The sequence below is a fragment of the Fulmarus glacialis genome, unplaced genomic scaffold (genome assembly GCF_000690835.1).
Source record: "Fulmarus glacialis isolate BGI_N327 unplaced genomic scaffold, ASM69083v1 scaffold2589, whole genome shotgun sequence".
Taxonomy (NCBI): domain Eukaryota; kingdom Metazoa; phylum Chordata; class Aves; order Procellariiformes; family Procellariidae; genus Fulmarus; species Fulmarus glacialis.
This window is the reverse complement of record NW_009232513.1, coordinates 116,484-132,263: the sequence shown is the minus strand read 5'-3', so window position 1 is coordinate 132,263 and position 15,780 is coordinate 116,484. Positions and strand designations below refer to the sequence as shown.

Below are 15,780 nucleotides of genomic sequence, written 5' to 3'. Positions count from 1 at the left end.
GCTGGATGCCAGCAACTCCGTCGGGGAGAGAGGAGTTACAAATAACCCAAGAAGGGAGCAAATTTCAGCTGCAACGTGCATCTTCTTAACCAGCAACAAATCCAACCAGAGGAAAGTGGGCATCAGCAGTTCAGCTTTCCAAGTTGCCTCTTGCTTTCCCTGTGTGCTGCAAAAGTACCTGAGCTGCATGACACTGTCCTGGCACCTTCCCTGGTGCAAAGGCAAGGGCCATCCCTGCTCCCTCTGGCCAGAACTGGGCTCCATCCATCATGGCAAGATACTGATCACCGCTCCCTCTGCACGAAACTTGCTCTAGGCTTCTACTGCTATCAGCTGGAACGGAGAGAAGAAGAGCTCAAATGCAATGCATTGAGAGGTATTTTTAGACTGATGATTGATGCTCCTGCTGTCAAGGGTAGGTGGCAATCAGCTGAACAGCACTTGGGGGTGAACAGAACGCAAAGGAGAGAAATCAGGTTTCTGCTCAGGTGCAGATGCACCTGGTTAGCTATTCCCCACTTTCCTTTTTCTTTTCTTTCCAGACAACACATTTCTTTCCCACTCTGTGTATTCTTTTAGTAATAATTCCACACTCAAGGTACACCTTTAGTGTTGTATATCACTGCTTTATAATGAAATTAGGGTCTCAGAGCTCTGTGATGAACTTGGTCATTAAGTTGGCTTAAGTGTATCTTCTCTTTAGCGCGCTGCCTTAATGTAGTACTGTGCAAATGAGGGGAGAAGGAGAAGGATTTGCTATGATTTTTTTCTAGCTAAAGTCGAGAGGCAACGTATAGTGTGCTGGTGATCTCCATAAATTACCTCTATTCCTGCTATTATTGATCAGGACACATTCAGCAATTTGTTCATGAAAACACCCATCTGACGAGGTTCTCTCCCCTGTAGGTCTCCTCAGGGTAATATGTGACAGTCTCAGAAAGGTGTCTGTGCAAACAGATGTCCAGGAAGTAAATCCAATACAATATAGGTAGAAATGATTTGTGCCCGCTTCTTTTAATTCCTAGCTTTAAAAGCCTTATTCATCCTTAATTTATGTTTTTAAATGGATGAACATAATAATTGCTGTTGCTCCCCCTGAATCCCATTAAATCTGAAATCAATAAGAGCTCCATTTCAGGACCCAAAAATAATAGCCTGGCTAGGTTAAGCCAGTGCACTGAACAAAAGCCATAAAGCTTCATTCATGTTTCTTTCTAGGATACCATAAAAATAGTTCACTGCAAAGGTCTGTCTGTCTGCCTACCTTCGTTGTCAAAGTGTTGGGAGTTGTTCTTTTAAGGGCAATCTATGTAATGAAATCATGTGCAGCATCAACAAAGGAGTTTATAATAAAAATGTAATATAATTTATTTAGAATCTTTTAGATGTTGGTCTTGGCACTGTATGCACATGGGGAGTGAGTCAACCCTCAGGCACAGGGCTGCGGTCGAGTTAGACCGGACGGGAACTCCTTGTGACTCCAGCACCGCCAGCTCTGCTGGGTGGAGGAGAAGCAGTTATCTGACTCATAGTCCCAAGAAATAAACGGAGCCCGGTTTTAAGCTAGAAAACTTGCAAACAATAAGATGAGCCGCAAGCTCTAAGATGAGCATGTGGGTCATTAGCGATGTATGTGTCTGTAGACACACGTTGATCTTCAATAGCCTAGCTTCAGTGGTTGAATGTCTGAGAAATATAAAGGGAATAACAGAAAAGAAGAGAAGGGCTTGCATCCAAACTGAGAAAAGACATACGAAGAAAAGTTGCTACAACTTATGCTGACCTCTAGATACTTCCTTCTTGACTACTTTTGGGGTCCTTCAAGACTTTTTCTGCAGCTGAACAATAGCAATGTCATCACTGAATTCCTTTCAATCTCTTTTTGGCATTCTTGTGCAAAGTTGCAAAGAAACTCAGGAGAGCACCTGAAGTAGGAATACATAGTGGAAATTTATCAAGGAGAATGTTACGTGAGCTTCAAACAGATCAGGTTGTGGAAGACACTCAGGAAATAAAATATAAATCTGTCACACTTTCAAACTTCATTTCAGTGTTTGGTAAGTGTACAGTATGTTTCTTTCATAATCCTTGTGACATTTAATCAATATTAATCTGATGGTGGATGATTCTTCTTCTTCCTTAAACAGGATTAACATAATGCAATCTGAACACACATTTCAGCCTGGGCTAGAAGCCTATACACTTTACATAAATGCTATCCTTTTTGCCTGGAATGTACTTTGAAGCAAAAGCAAACACAAGGAAAACTTCTCCCTCCTGACACACATTGTTCCCTCCAACAAGAGACATGTTTACAATCTGGGTGAGTGGATTTTGAAAAAGGAGGGCAATGTTATTTGAATTTGGCATTAAAAGGAATGGACAACCATGTCTATGCTTATTGCCCTCAAGGCAGCAAAGCAATCAGAAGTATTCATTCAAGAATTGTATGTTTGCTCAAGATCTGGTCATTTTAATTTCTTCCCTTATACAACGGGGAAAAAAACTTTATTTGGAAGAAAGCATCCAGAAATCCCACCCCAGCCTCTGGGGGAAAAAACCTCCACCCAATTCAACCAAATCATTTTTCTTCTATATATTCTTTTCATTCTTTGTCACTGCTGATTGCAGATTAGATCACTTTTTCACACCTGACTTTTATGTTGATAGCGCAATTCCTAACTAAGAATAAAAAAGAATTTTCTTGTGGCTTTAATCACTGATAGGAAACATATTCCCCGCCCCCCCTCCTTGATTTTGCTAAATGTACTTTTTTCCAGCACCACAGCTCTGCAATGAGTGCAAAGAAATTTGATGAAACTCCGTTGCCATGACTGAATGCTACAGACAGCTGAGGCTGTTTCCAGTCTTGCTAGTGCCAGTGCTAAAACCTGGTATCTTCATTTGTCAGCGTACCTCCCTACTTTCCTCATTTTATTCTCTGTCCCTTTTCCGCAGGACCAATGACTACATGACAGCTTGGCAATTGCTCCGGGACTGCATTAGTATTACTGCTTAATTACCTATAGGGAGTGCGTAGTGAATGTTCGTAGCTGCTTCCTAAAGAAGTTCATACATCTTCAGCAAAATGTCAAATGTCTGTCCAAGCCCCATGAGCAGCACGGTCGTGGCACGCTCTTTTCTCTTGCCGAGAGCACGGAAGGGAGCTCTGGAGCAACTGGTACCTCCAGGTGCCTTTGAAGCAGCTGAGCAAGCAGGAGCTCGTTTGCAACTGGATGAACTGGGAAAGGCCCCTGACCCCAGGCTGATGGTACAGCGTTTGCCTCCAGAAGCACAGCGAGGTTCCCCAGCAAGGCACCACGGCCGCACTTCGGCAGCACCGAGCCATCTTTGAGTTACAGGCAACTTCTTCTCCACTGCCTTTGTAAAGGAAAAGGATCATAGTAGGAAAATGTTTCAATTTGCTAATAAATGAGCCTTGTAGCACCATTTCTCCTTTGAAAAAGCTACTTACAGACCTGTAGTAGGGACACATTTCTCAGGAAAACATACAAAATCCACAACACAAAGATTCAAGCTTGGCATTTATCCTCAGGTGTAAAGTTGCAGCAGACTCAATGGTGAGGCCAGAAAGCTCCGTTTCCTCTCTGGATCAGGCCTGATTTCCACACTTGGCTACAAAAGTTGTTCCCTCTGCCACAAACAAATCACCAAAATGCCATTTTGAAATCATAATGGCTGCTGTAAATTATGATTTAATAATTTAAATTGTTAAATTTATTAAAATTAATAAACCGTGCATATCCTGACCCATAAATAATCGCTTCTGAAGAAAGATGCATGCAGCAAAAATGGGTGGTAATTCTTGGAAGTTGCTACATTTCTAGCTTAGACCACCCTCTGAAATGACTGGTACCAGTCAAACAGCTTTGTGGATTATTTTAATGAAATATAACTACTCTTGCACTCATTAAAGTTACTCTGCTGTAAATATTGCAGAAAACATAAGCTAGAAAGGACATGCCAAGAAGCTACTAAAATTGTAATACGGAGGAAACGTGAGCAGAGTCCTTTAACCAGGCTGGCATTGTTCAGGCAGCCAGAGTTCTGCAGGCTTCCTCCCAGATCAACCTAATACAAGGCTCCCTGAAAATGTGTGTAGACGTGAAGCTTTCGAGACAGCTGAGCCAGCTTACACAGACATACTAGTTCACCACATTCATATCAAATCGTGTTCTCCTCCTGTTCAAAGTGGAGGACACTGCAAATGCTTTTTTAATCCACCCATGGGTAATGAAACACAGCACTCTGTATTCTGCAAATACAGAGCAGGTTACTCCCTCTGCCCCCAACAACAGAAAAATCCAACCCAAACCCTCCCATTTAAAAGAGCTTTCTACAAGACAATCATGCAGTGATCTCATTGACTATAAGCTTGGACTATGTTGCTTTTATCGTTGGTGTTCCTCCACTAAAACCTCTGAAGTCCTTAACATACAGCTCATAAATAAAATGCTGGAAATGTGCCTTGGAATTCATTACTCCAAACTTATTAATAAATTTGCAATAACATTTCAACAGCTGATTCCTCTTTTCAGGTGCATTCCCAGGCACCCAGAGAGAAACTAGAACAAAACTAACATTCCTGGAAGTCTAACCTGTGGTCAGCATTTGCATGCTCCACACGGTTCATCGCCCAGAGGGAATGTGCTACAATGGAAAAAAGCTACAAAGCAGAAATAGACTTACTGGCTAATTATTTGAAGGGAAGGCATGCAAGGGGATGGCGAGATCAAAGGTACGTTTTAGCCAGTCCTGGTGCTGGGGAGGACTGCAATGTGTGGTGGGTGGTCACACATCTCCTGCAGAGAATCTCCTGCAGTCTTTATACTGGCAGATGAAAGGCATCCCACCCCACTCTAAATACAGCTATTTTAGTTAGGGTTTGCCAGAGGGAAAGGTTTTAGCCAAATTTTTATCATTAGACTATATTAGAAGAAAAGCTTATGCTATGGTAGTATAAATGTCCGAGTGAGAGGCACATTTTCCAGGGACCCAGAGTGGGAACAATTTGTGAGCAATCCCTGTATTCTTCTATTACAGAAAAGGGATCTTGCGGTTTTATGTTTAATCCTATCCTTATTGCAAAGCAAAATGGTAATCTTAAGAGTAGTTAAAAAGCGTGGTTGATTTGTAATGGGACAGCATCCAGCCCATGCAATCCTACCTCCCATGCAAACCTTCCTCCACCACTCAAAACCAGGGGTTGCAAAAGCCTGTAAGCTGCAGGAATCCGTCTGTTGCGTTTTTATCTTGGCTCACTGCAACGCATGTGGATTCCCATCAATATTTAGTCTTTAAAAAAATCGGTTAAATCCATCATAAATATTAAACACCGGAGCATACTGGCAAGTTTCCCTGAAAACAAACTTCAAAAAATACTCTCCAAAAAAGGTGTCAAGGCCCTTGGGAGAACTGACACTGGTATGTCATCAGATGTTGTCTCATAAGGCTAAATTAAGCATCTGACCAGAGTTTAATTTCTGTAAAAACTCATGCTAATTTAAATTGCTTTAGATTTAATTAAAAATGCTTTTCTATAGAGATAATAATGTAACTCTGTTAATTAGTATCAAGTGGCATCTAGAGGGCATATTTAAAAACTAATCTGGAGAATAAATAGAGCTAATTAACAATCAGAATAATGCTTTATGATTGTCTTTTGTTTATAAATGCTATAACGTTCAATACGCTATTAAATGAAATTGGTAATTAATATATATCAAAGTTATTTTTTAATGCTCTTTTAACTAAAGAGTATTTCTTACGCACCATTTTTCAGACATTTCATTTCTGAAGGGAGGGAGGTGGGGGAAGGAGAACCGCTGTATGACGTACACATATGAATCCAATTAGGTCGAGCTCATTCATCTCCCATAACACAGACGGTATGTGTTTACGAGCCCGCGGGGGACATCCAGCAAGGCATCAGTTTGCATCTACGTGGTGTTCGCCAAAGTGCACTGCTGACCCTGGCGACGGCCAGCGCAGGGAAGGTTTGCACCTCATGCCCCGCACAACCCCCGGAGCAGCACCATGGTGCCGTTTGGCAGGCAGAGAAGTGGCGGATTTTGCCTTCAAAATCTAAGCCTTGCAAAACCAGAGTCGCGGTCCTGAGGAATGAGAACAGCTCCGAGGTTGGCTGTAGAATCTTTTAAAAGACCATGAGGTGCTCAAGTACTACAGGAGTGAAGCTTGTAAAAGAAAGTGGTGCTAACAGTGAGGATGTGCTGCCATCCAACCCCACCGCAAGAGCGGAGGAGATGGCTGGGCAATTGCAGGCACCGGCAGATGAGCTTTGAAGAAAAAGGGCAGACAAGATTTGGCATAAGGCTCAGTTTCTGCATGACTTTTTGTAGGCAAACATGAGCTCCTTCTGAGTCATCTGGACCAATGAAGCTGCTGGGCTCCCAGCTGGCTTTGAGCAAGGTGGAGGAAATTCATGCTTGTGTCTGGAAAAGGTTGTGTAGATGTTATCGAGCTGACCATGGGCAAGGGGCTCAGAGGGCTGCCCCTGTCCTCAAACAGAAGTTCCCGTTATCCTCCAATCTCTCCTATGATGACAGGTTTGACTGGATTCACTAAATCAAATAAAATCATTGAAGTATTCTAAACCACATCATGCATGAAAAGCAGACGGGATCAACTCTATTTTTCTGTGTCCTTTAATGGTTAAAAATCAGAAATAATAACCCCCCAAAATACAATTAAAATAAAAAGCACTTTCATTTGGTAATCTGCACTACCCATGCTGTGCACTTTTTTGAAGCACCATTAAATGCAGCACATGTCCTACTTGTATTTTTTTAATCCATAATTCTGTGTATTCCTCCCTTTTTAATGCCTTGCTGATGTTGAAAAATCCCTTAGCTTCCCACAGCAGAGTCCATTTCAAAAAAGGAAAGCACCTCTTTTGTCATGACAAGGCTTCAGCATTACTTTGTAGAACAAACTTTCAGAATCAACTTTGAAGAGTGTACAAAGAAAAAAAAGTAATTATCATTAACAAGATTAAAAGCTAGCCACAAGCCCAATAACTGCTGCTCTAACCTCTGTGAGATGACTTTCATGCCAGATTGCAGACATACACTTCCTCCTATAACAAGTACATATTCAGCAACAACAAGAACAAGTTGAGATTATTTACATAGGGTAGATAGGTGTCAGCAGACACATACCGACAGCACCTGAGATCCCAAACACCAGAAAAATGATCAAAGGAATTTGTCTGCGTACTACAAGTTGGACTAGCCTCGAGTGCAGACAAAAACACTGGAAGAAATACGAACATATGGTATAACACTTCCCAGCACGGCAAACAGCCATGGCAAACACTTTTGGAGATAAAATTAGATTGGGGAAGCGAAGCTGGAGGAAAACAAAGCCAAACATGAACTCTGAAAGCATTTCAGCTCAAGGTCATTGAAATACTCGCCATGTAACATCACCAGTGGTATCATTCTACCTTTTCATTTCTGATAGGTCTGCATAAGCCAAATAAACCCCAAGAAACACTCAGTTGCAGATAAAAATGAAAGTGCACTACAGTGGTTAGCAATATTTTTGATGCTGTTTATTCTGGAGACTAAAACAAAGCAGAAACCCAAAATAACTATAAAAAATAATTGCTGTTTTCTTCAAAGAACAAGGTAAATAAAAAGCCATATTTTTTTAAGTATGTAGTCTGAAAAGCAGTACTTGCAACTTGTAAGGAAAAGTTTCCGTATTTTTTCTGAAGAACCAATGATATAAATCTCTCTCATTTTAAGGTCTCCAAGAAAACACTAAAAAACAGTTGCTTCCTGACTTCATCTACCCTGCACAAAAGCTGTACAACTAATTAGCTCTGAAGGGGGCAGTGGGAAGGGAGATTTGTGGTAGAACATGGATTGTGACAAATGCTCCCCAGCTCTGTAACACTGCAAGAATTTTGAATAGTCCTTTTCAAAGTTTTAAGCTAAAAAAGATACTGTTAATTTTGCGAAGCTCAACATTTATCCTATAAAACTCACCTAACTTTGTATAGCTGGTGACTGAACTAGTCCAGTATGTAAACAACAGTGACCTGCAAAGAGCCACGCCTGGCCTGTCTACAAACAGGAACCATCTAGAATACCATGACATCAGGTAATAAAAAATGTTAAGGGTTGGATATAAAGTCCCATTCATGATGGCTAGACTCTGAGGCGCTCACCTTAAGCTCCTTTAGATTATACATAATATACTAATAATATGCTATGTAATATGTAGAAATAGTAACAATTAAAAATAGTATATATCATTCTAAGCTCCTTCACTGATCTCTCTGTTTTTAGGAGCTTACTAGAGAAGTAAGGAGCAATTTGGAGTGAACAGATGCATCCAAACCAAGCCATTAGAAAACAGGTATCAGTGCATCCGCAGAGACCAGGGGCACTGCTATGTGACCAACTGCTAGCAATATTGAGCTACCCAGCCTGGTCCTACATGAAAATACTCACGAGCAAATCTTAGACTAACCAAAGAGCACAGACTGAACTGGAGAGCTAGAGAACTCAAGTTCCTAAGAGGTAATTTCATATAACTATCAAATAAACTTTAAAATTTTACAATTACCATAACTGTTCCTTTTCTCTAATTAAAAAAACCCAACAAACTGAAAAATAAACAACCCCCACCCCCCAAACTCAAAAGCGTATCCCCAGTTTTCATTAGGAACGGTAAAGCCTAGCAGGCAGGACAGCTGGGGAGGCAGATCCTGCGCAGGCAAAAGGAGAGCTCAAGCTGCTCTGTCCCGCGAGGCGGGGGGGAAGCGGTGGCATTGGTGAGGTCGGCCTCTCCTCCCGTGCACGGGGCGCTTAACCCACCCGCAGCACAGCTGACATGGCGCAGAGATGCACAACGTGCTCTCACATGTGGCTGAGGAAAGATAACTAATGTAACGGACACCAAGCTATTCAGAGAATTAGTATGAGATCCTAATTCACGCTGACTTTTTCCCTGCAGGTCTCCTCCTTGGTGTTTGCTTTAGAAGGAAGGAGGAGCCAGTGAAAGTGGCGAGATCAAAAAAACGAAGCCTGAGGTTTCCCTATGCACAGTGACTGCAGCCATGGAAGCATCCTCACAGCAATCCCTCACTGTCCTTCATCCCCGACCCGAGAGATAAAGTTGTTCAGTTTCCAAAGCTGGTTTTAAAGCTGCTTCACTGAGCCAGACAAACCACTTCCAGGGGAGTTTTTTTTCTGCAGGGGAAGTAACACATTGTGCAAGTTAAGAAACCCTCAGATAAAAACTCCTGGCCATTATCTGCTTGGGGAAGATTCAAAGCAATAAAGACAGCAAAAGGCTTTATCTCCAAAAGAAGCTTTCCTCAAGCCCGAAGGGAAGTTAGGTAAAACTATTTTAAAATTTGAAGAGGTGCTTATTAAAACAGTGATTTAGTGAATAATCTTTTACCTAAAACTCTCAATCTCTCTGCTCCAACCACCACTTCGTTGTCATCTGCAGAAAACAGCAATTTTCCAGAGAGGGTTTTCACCTCAAATTTTTGGCTGTGTGCTTCCACCGCTTGGGGACCTAGAGGGAAGAAGAGATTTAGCACAACCTTTTAGTGAAAAGTAAGAAAATCACATAGTAGCTTCATACATTTAATAAGCCCATCTGCTGAGATCTTCCTAATAGCTCTGCAGATAAAACTTGCATCTGACGCGACAAACAGGGAGGTCTCTGCTTTTCAGAGGGTGACCTCTTGTTAGAAAAGGGCACGGTTTTCTACCCAAATAACAACCCCTCAACTATTTCTACTTATGTTTTTGTTAATGCCTACGTATGTCATAAAATCACCACTAAACTTGGCATAGCTGGGAAATTTTTACAAAAAGACAGACCCACATGTGAAATAGCAATGAATATACCCAGCCATGCTTTGGGAGTATTGGTGCAACTGTGAGAGGCATCAGGAGTTCCCGAGTAGATTTTGCTTGGGCTGATGCTGCAGTGTAAAAGATTCCTGGTTTTCTGCCTGTTAAATATACCTGGATTAAAATAGTATCAGTGTCATGCACAGTCCCATTTGAAAAAAAAACAGACAACCACCACCACAGGAGCAAATGTCTTCTTTTAGACCATTTCAACCATGTGCAGGCCAAGAGGATCGGCAGAGTCTCCCACGATTCAGAAAGTTTTTAGACGAGTAAAACTTCCCTTCGTAGCTCTTGTTTCAATTCTGCTGCTTCTCCTGCAGGCTGCTGTGCACCGCAGTGCTGGAAAGCCTCTGGCGATGCATTTTGTTGTGGAGCCTGATAAACATCAGCTGCCTGAACAGCAATTCTGTGCAGGTCTGTGGCAAAAAGGCTACAAAGAGCAGACCCCTCTATTACCCGACCTAGGCTAAACTTCGGACAAATCAGCATCTAACAGCCTGTACAACCCATTCCAAGCCACAGCCTCCCTGCAATATGCTACTGCACAAGGCAGGTGATCGGACTTCGCATTACTTCTGGCCATCTTCCTGACTAGTCCCATTTCTCAGAAGACAAAAGAAATAAGACCTGAAAGCCAGTATTTTCTTATAGGCAGGTTCAAACTTCATCTACAGCCAGCGTTTCCCTGCACAGGTCATCTGTACTGGCATCAGGGCACACAAGAATCGCGTGCATGGTTCGCACTACAGAAAAGTGAGGCTATGTTGAGATCCCCGGAAACACTTAAAAATCTTGCAGCCATTCTGAGAAAATCCAGTACTTCCAAGCTTTAAGTTTGACTTGTATCTTGCTAATTAACTGCCTCCCTACTCATCACTGCCGCACACGCTACATGGGACCACGTCTTTGCTCCGCTCTGAAACCAAAGCTGCTGCCGCACACAGAAACAAGCTCAATAACCAGAATATCACACCGGGAGACGTCTCTGACTCTGTCCTTCCAAGCTCTCATGAAATGGAGGTGCTTAAGTGAACCAAATACTCTCTTGAAAATACTTGGAGAACCAACAAACTAAACATGTTCATTCTGAATGTGAGAATCAGGGAGCTTGGGGTTGAATTTATTTCCTTCCTCCAGGCAATTTTCATGCGTGCTGCTTAAATCGTTGCTTACTGAAGCTGCATATTTAATTATTTAATACTGTGACTAGAGGCCAAGATGTTATATAAGCAAACCAGACAACCCAGTCCCACGTAGAAACAACATGTTTATGGATTACTGGCTCTGCCACACAGCCATACTTCTCCCAGTCCCCAGATAAATCTCAATAAATAAATATCTATCCTACATCATATACATTATATATTAGAATATATAACGCATTAGGCTCTTTCAACCCAAATTACACATGCATTCATTCAAAGGCTCCTGTGCACTGGGGATTTATGAAACACCCGTTTCCCCATCAAACACACTCATGCTTGGGAGCACGAGAGCATTCTTCAACAGCAGAAGGGCACAGAGAGCTCTAAATCGCAAAGCGTCCCAACCCAGCCACAGTTAATCAGCAGAGTTCCCGAGATCTCGGGCAAGTTAAAAGTGTCTCAGGAAAAGCCTGTGCCTGTTACAACAGAAATGCCACCCTGCACATGTTCTTCTTGACCCTGAAGTCGTACAACTAACCTTTCTGTCTCTGGATTGGCTTTCAAATGAAAACGATGGTCTGCTGCATTATCAGAAAGCACCAGCCAGCTGCCTCTCCAGCACGGCTTTCATGTCTCTAGCTTTGTTTCTACAAAGTGGAGCGAAGTTTCCATTTGTACTTCACAAGACACCTGGGCTCCCTGCTGAGTGCTAAAGCCAACGCAGCATCCCACAACACACCCGCTTTCATCCCTCCCTAATTCTTCCACGCAGCCTTTCCCCCTCCTTACCTGTTACAAGGCGAGTAAGGACTTTAGTCTTCTCATTGAGGATGTTCACTGTCACATTTCTGGCAGACTGGAAGTACAGTGGGTTGCCCTGGAACGAGACCACGAGAGCAAGCACGTGAGACGGGGACGGCTGCCCAAGACCAGCCTGCTTGAGGCACCTGCAGCTAATGCCCAACGCTGCTGGGCTGCTGTTAATGGCCCCAAGGTTGGGCCCGTTGAGGTGCAGGCTACCCTGCATTAATTTTTGTTGTCCAGGATAAAACCACAGTCCACACCTCTGGCACAGATCATGTCCCAGAGATTAGGGGATGTCCCTGTCTTAGGGATGGTTAGCTTTATGGCCAACCAACCTGTTATTTTAAAATGTGCAGGTGATATGGGACCTGACCTAAGCTTCCCAAAGGTCACGGGTGTTTTGGGAGGGTGGCTGATGCAGCAGTGCGTTTCAGAGTCAAATCTGCAATACTGCACACAGCTTCAGACGACCCCAACGGGTGACCGTGTCTGTGTACCACAGGGCCACGTGAGTGAGCCGTGCCCAAGGGCTGCGAATGCGAAAACCTTGTTAACATGTAGAAAGTGCCTTTGATCTCAAAGCCCTCATGAACCATCCGGCACGTACCACCATCACATTCCAGTCTGGGACGCCAGCTTGGGACCAGACCCATCCCATTGGGTCTGGAGATACACAAGGCATGAAGTCTTCCCCACTCGCCACATGACCACACAGATTTCTGCCCGTTTTTCATTTTTATGCTTTAAATATACTTCAGAGAGCAGACTTAGAGCAGCTGCTAAGACACAGGAGCCACACAGCTACCTGGCAGCGTCCATCTCAGGTATTTCTCCCGCAGAGTGAAGCCAAAGAAAACCCACAGAGAAAACCATCTGGCTCCTTCTGTGTGCAAATGCATCCAAGACACCCGGGAACTCGTGTTTTCTACAGGCAGCCCCACTCCATGCAGTTGGTTTGTCAGGGGCTATTAGCCACCTAAGGCACTAGCACGGGGTGCCCCCAACTTAAATCAGCCAAAAATCTAATGTGCGAGGTGGAAATTCACTGCCAGTATCTCTTCATAATGTCTAAGCAGGCAGCTGATTAAATTCGTCAACTGACAGAATGAATCCTGAAGCCACAGGATGGGTAGAGGGGATAAAACAGCAAGAAAATCAGCAAGGAATTGAAAATTTTATGTCCACGTGCTTCCTACGCTGAAGTCTCTTTCCAGTGTTTCAAAATCTTTCCATTAGGAATGAATAATCAGGATGGGGATGGAGGATCGTGTAGGTCAGGCATGTTCTCCTCGCCTCTTTAATTTTTAAGGAACATAACTAGTATTTGCATTGATGCCATTTTTCTGGATCATGGCAGAAGGACTAGGTTGTCTGCATATAAAACATAATAGGAGCACAGGAATGCACTCATGGGAATCCTGTGATGGACTGGAGCTTCAAGGAACACTTCTAGTGATGGGTAAATGATTCCCAGCAGTGTTTGCAGAAAACAAACCTCAAGAAACTAAAACAAAACCAGCCCCATATGTGAAATATTCACAATAATTACATTTGGTGCCTTAACTATTTGTGCTGCATGCACCCATGGGATCAGCCCTTCAACAAAAAAGGAGGAAATGAGATTTGTTTGATCGGTTATAACTAGACCATTATGGATACATTCAGACTATTTACAACTAAATAAAAATAATAAAAAGAGAGAATTCCACTCAATCATTTCCAGACCTTTGACAAGCTTCAGAAACTCCTGGTGTCTCTGGCTCCTCATACACAAATGAGGACAAATCATCTTTATATACCTCTGTGATGTGTTTGAAAGCTTAAGTAATATAGTATCTGAAGCCAAAATAGATTAATAAAGAAGTGAGGAGCAATGGTAATGACTGGTAATGATTTTGCTCTTTTTTATTCATTTTTATTTGTGTTCCTCTAGAACCTAGAAATTAATGTTGATTACTATTTTATGGTTAATAGCACAGAAAAAAGGATGGCTTCACTTGAATACCCACTTGCTCTGGTATTAATTCTCTGCAGTCCTGATCAGGGACCTAATTTGAACACCCCCAGCGACAGCAGTTTACTGCTACATTTTCATTTCACACTTACAGATGAAGGGTATTTTTAAAGGCAGATAGCTACAATCTGCATAATCTATAGTCGTAGGTGAGACTATAACCACTATAAACATGCCACATCAAGTACAGAAAGGTCACATTTTTGACTTTCACTATTTGACTTTTGTTTATGGAGTTATGCAAGTAGCTAGAGTGTTTTGAAAAGGCCAAGAAACCTTCTAGTCCAAATCCAGGTAGGAAATACCATTCAATCCCCACAGCTTTGAAACTCTGTTACTGATCTGCCTAACAGGAGATTGCACTACAGAAGTACTACAAGATAAGCCAAGTGGTTAATATAAAAAGTGTCACAGAAAAAGTTGCTCCAAAGAAGTCTTCCAAGACAAGCTAAGAGCTGCTATCCACCTACGAAAGACTTAAAATACATAGTCAGACCTTGAAACGCTTACCCCAGGATAGTCATCTCATTCACTGATTCAGAGCTCAGATTTGTGCAGCCTTCAAAAATCTAAATTTCCCTAATGGAAGAGTTTTTATTGGTCTGCAGGGAAGGAACATTTCAAGCACTTAATGCAATGCCCGCTCTCATTTCCATAATTCTTCTTCCATTAAGAAATGAAAAGGAGCTGAAAAAATTACTCCTTTTTGCTGAAAATTCTGCAGATTTCCTGTCCATCATCTTCTGTTTACAAAGGTAACAACACTGACATCTTTTACACAGCAAACATTTAAAAAATGTTTCCTCTGTTGCAAGCTTGGTGACAATGCCAGCTTCCTTCAATCAAACAGAACAAAAATAATTAAAGCATTAAAAAATTCTTAAAACAGTTAGAAATTGTAACTGTAAAGGCAAAACCCTTCACTTCTCTTACACTTTCATGTTAATGTGACACCAAATTAAGTATTCTAATGCACAGGAGCAAGTGGAAATTTAGATCAATATGGCATCATCACCACAATAAAAATAATTATGTAGTGAAGTAATATTCTCACAAACTGTCATAACACTTGATAGACCTAGAGTTAGACTATCAGCATGCAATAAATAAGCACGTCTGACTAATTATAACACTGTAAGTATGAGACACGCCACATTTCTGAAGTATAATATGCAAAAATCCAGTTCTGAATCTTTCCAGATAAGTAATATTAAAGAAATAAATATATTTTAACTCTTGGACTCGCTGCAAAGAAAACTGAAGTGAATGGAAAACTAGATTAAGTATTCTTCTGGGTTCAGAAAAGTAGCAAAAATAATCTTTTTCTCTTTGTCTACCTGATTCTCTCCAAAAGGTTGCACCCAATTCTTCAGAAAAGCACATTGGAGATAAGATACATCCGATATTGCTGATCACACAACCACCCAACATATTGTACTGCCTGCGTGCTATCTGATGTATTGAGAAATCTCCTTCTCTGTCTTTTGTTCTTCTTCCTCTCATCACAAACACGACAACAAGGTTTCCCTGCACCTCTCCTCGCAAGAGCAGACTCCGCTCCCAGCCCACATGCTGCCACTGACTTGCTCTTCATGCCCAGACTAGGTTTTTACGACTTCAACCTCTTTACAACAACCCTCTATTAACTGTGTTGTGTTAGCAGAGTCCCAGTTCAGGTCCATCTTAGCCATCCCATTGCACTGCACTGAACTACAGCCTTAGATTTAACATCCTATGCAACTTTACAAATTAAATCAGTGGTCACCTCCTTTCCGACACTATTTTACGTTACTGGTTCTTTCCAGTGGTGCCCTTGATCATTTGGCTGGAGAAACTGAAGTAGAGACATTGATGGGAGTAAGATGCATTTTCTTCCCTTCTGCATGTTTTTCTG

The 15,780-nt window shown here is 42.1% G+C and overlaps 1 protein-coding gene across 1 annotated transcript in view; it reads right to left on the bottom strand.

The window, feature by feature from the left end:
* The window catches only part of SGCD (sarcoglycan, delta (35kDa dystrophin-associated glycoprotein)), a 132,176-nt gene that overhangs the window by 39,044 nt on the left and 77,352 nt on the right, over positions 1–15,780 (bottom strand). Inside the window, exons 3-4 of the mRNA XM_009584918.1 lie at positions 11,858–11,945; positions 9,457–9,576 (exon numbers count right to left, since the gene is read on the bottom strand). Of these exons, the coding sequence (XP_009583213.1) occupies positions 9,457–9,576; positions 11,858–11,945 (208 nt within the window). The remainder of the gene's footprint in view (positions 1–9,456; positions 9,577–11,857; positions 11,946–15,780) is intronic.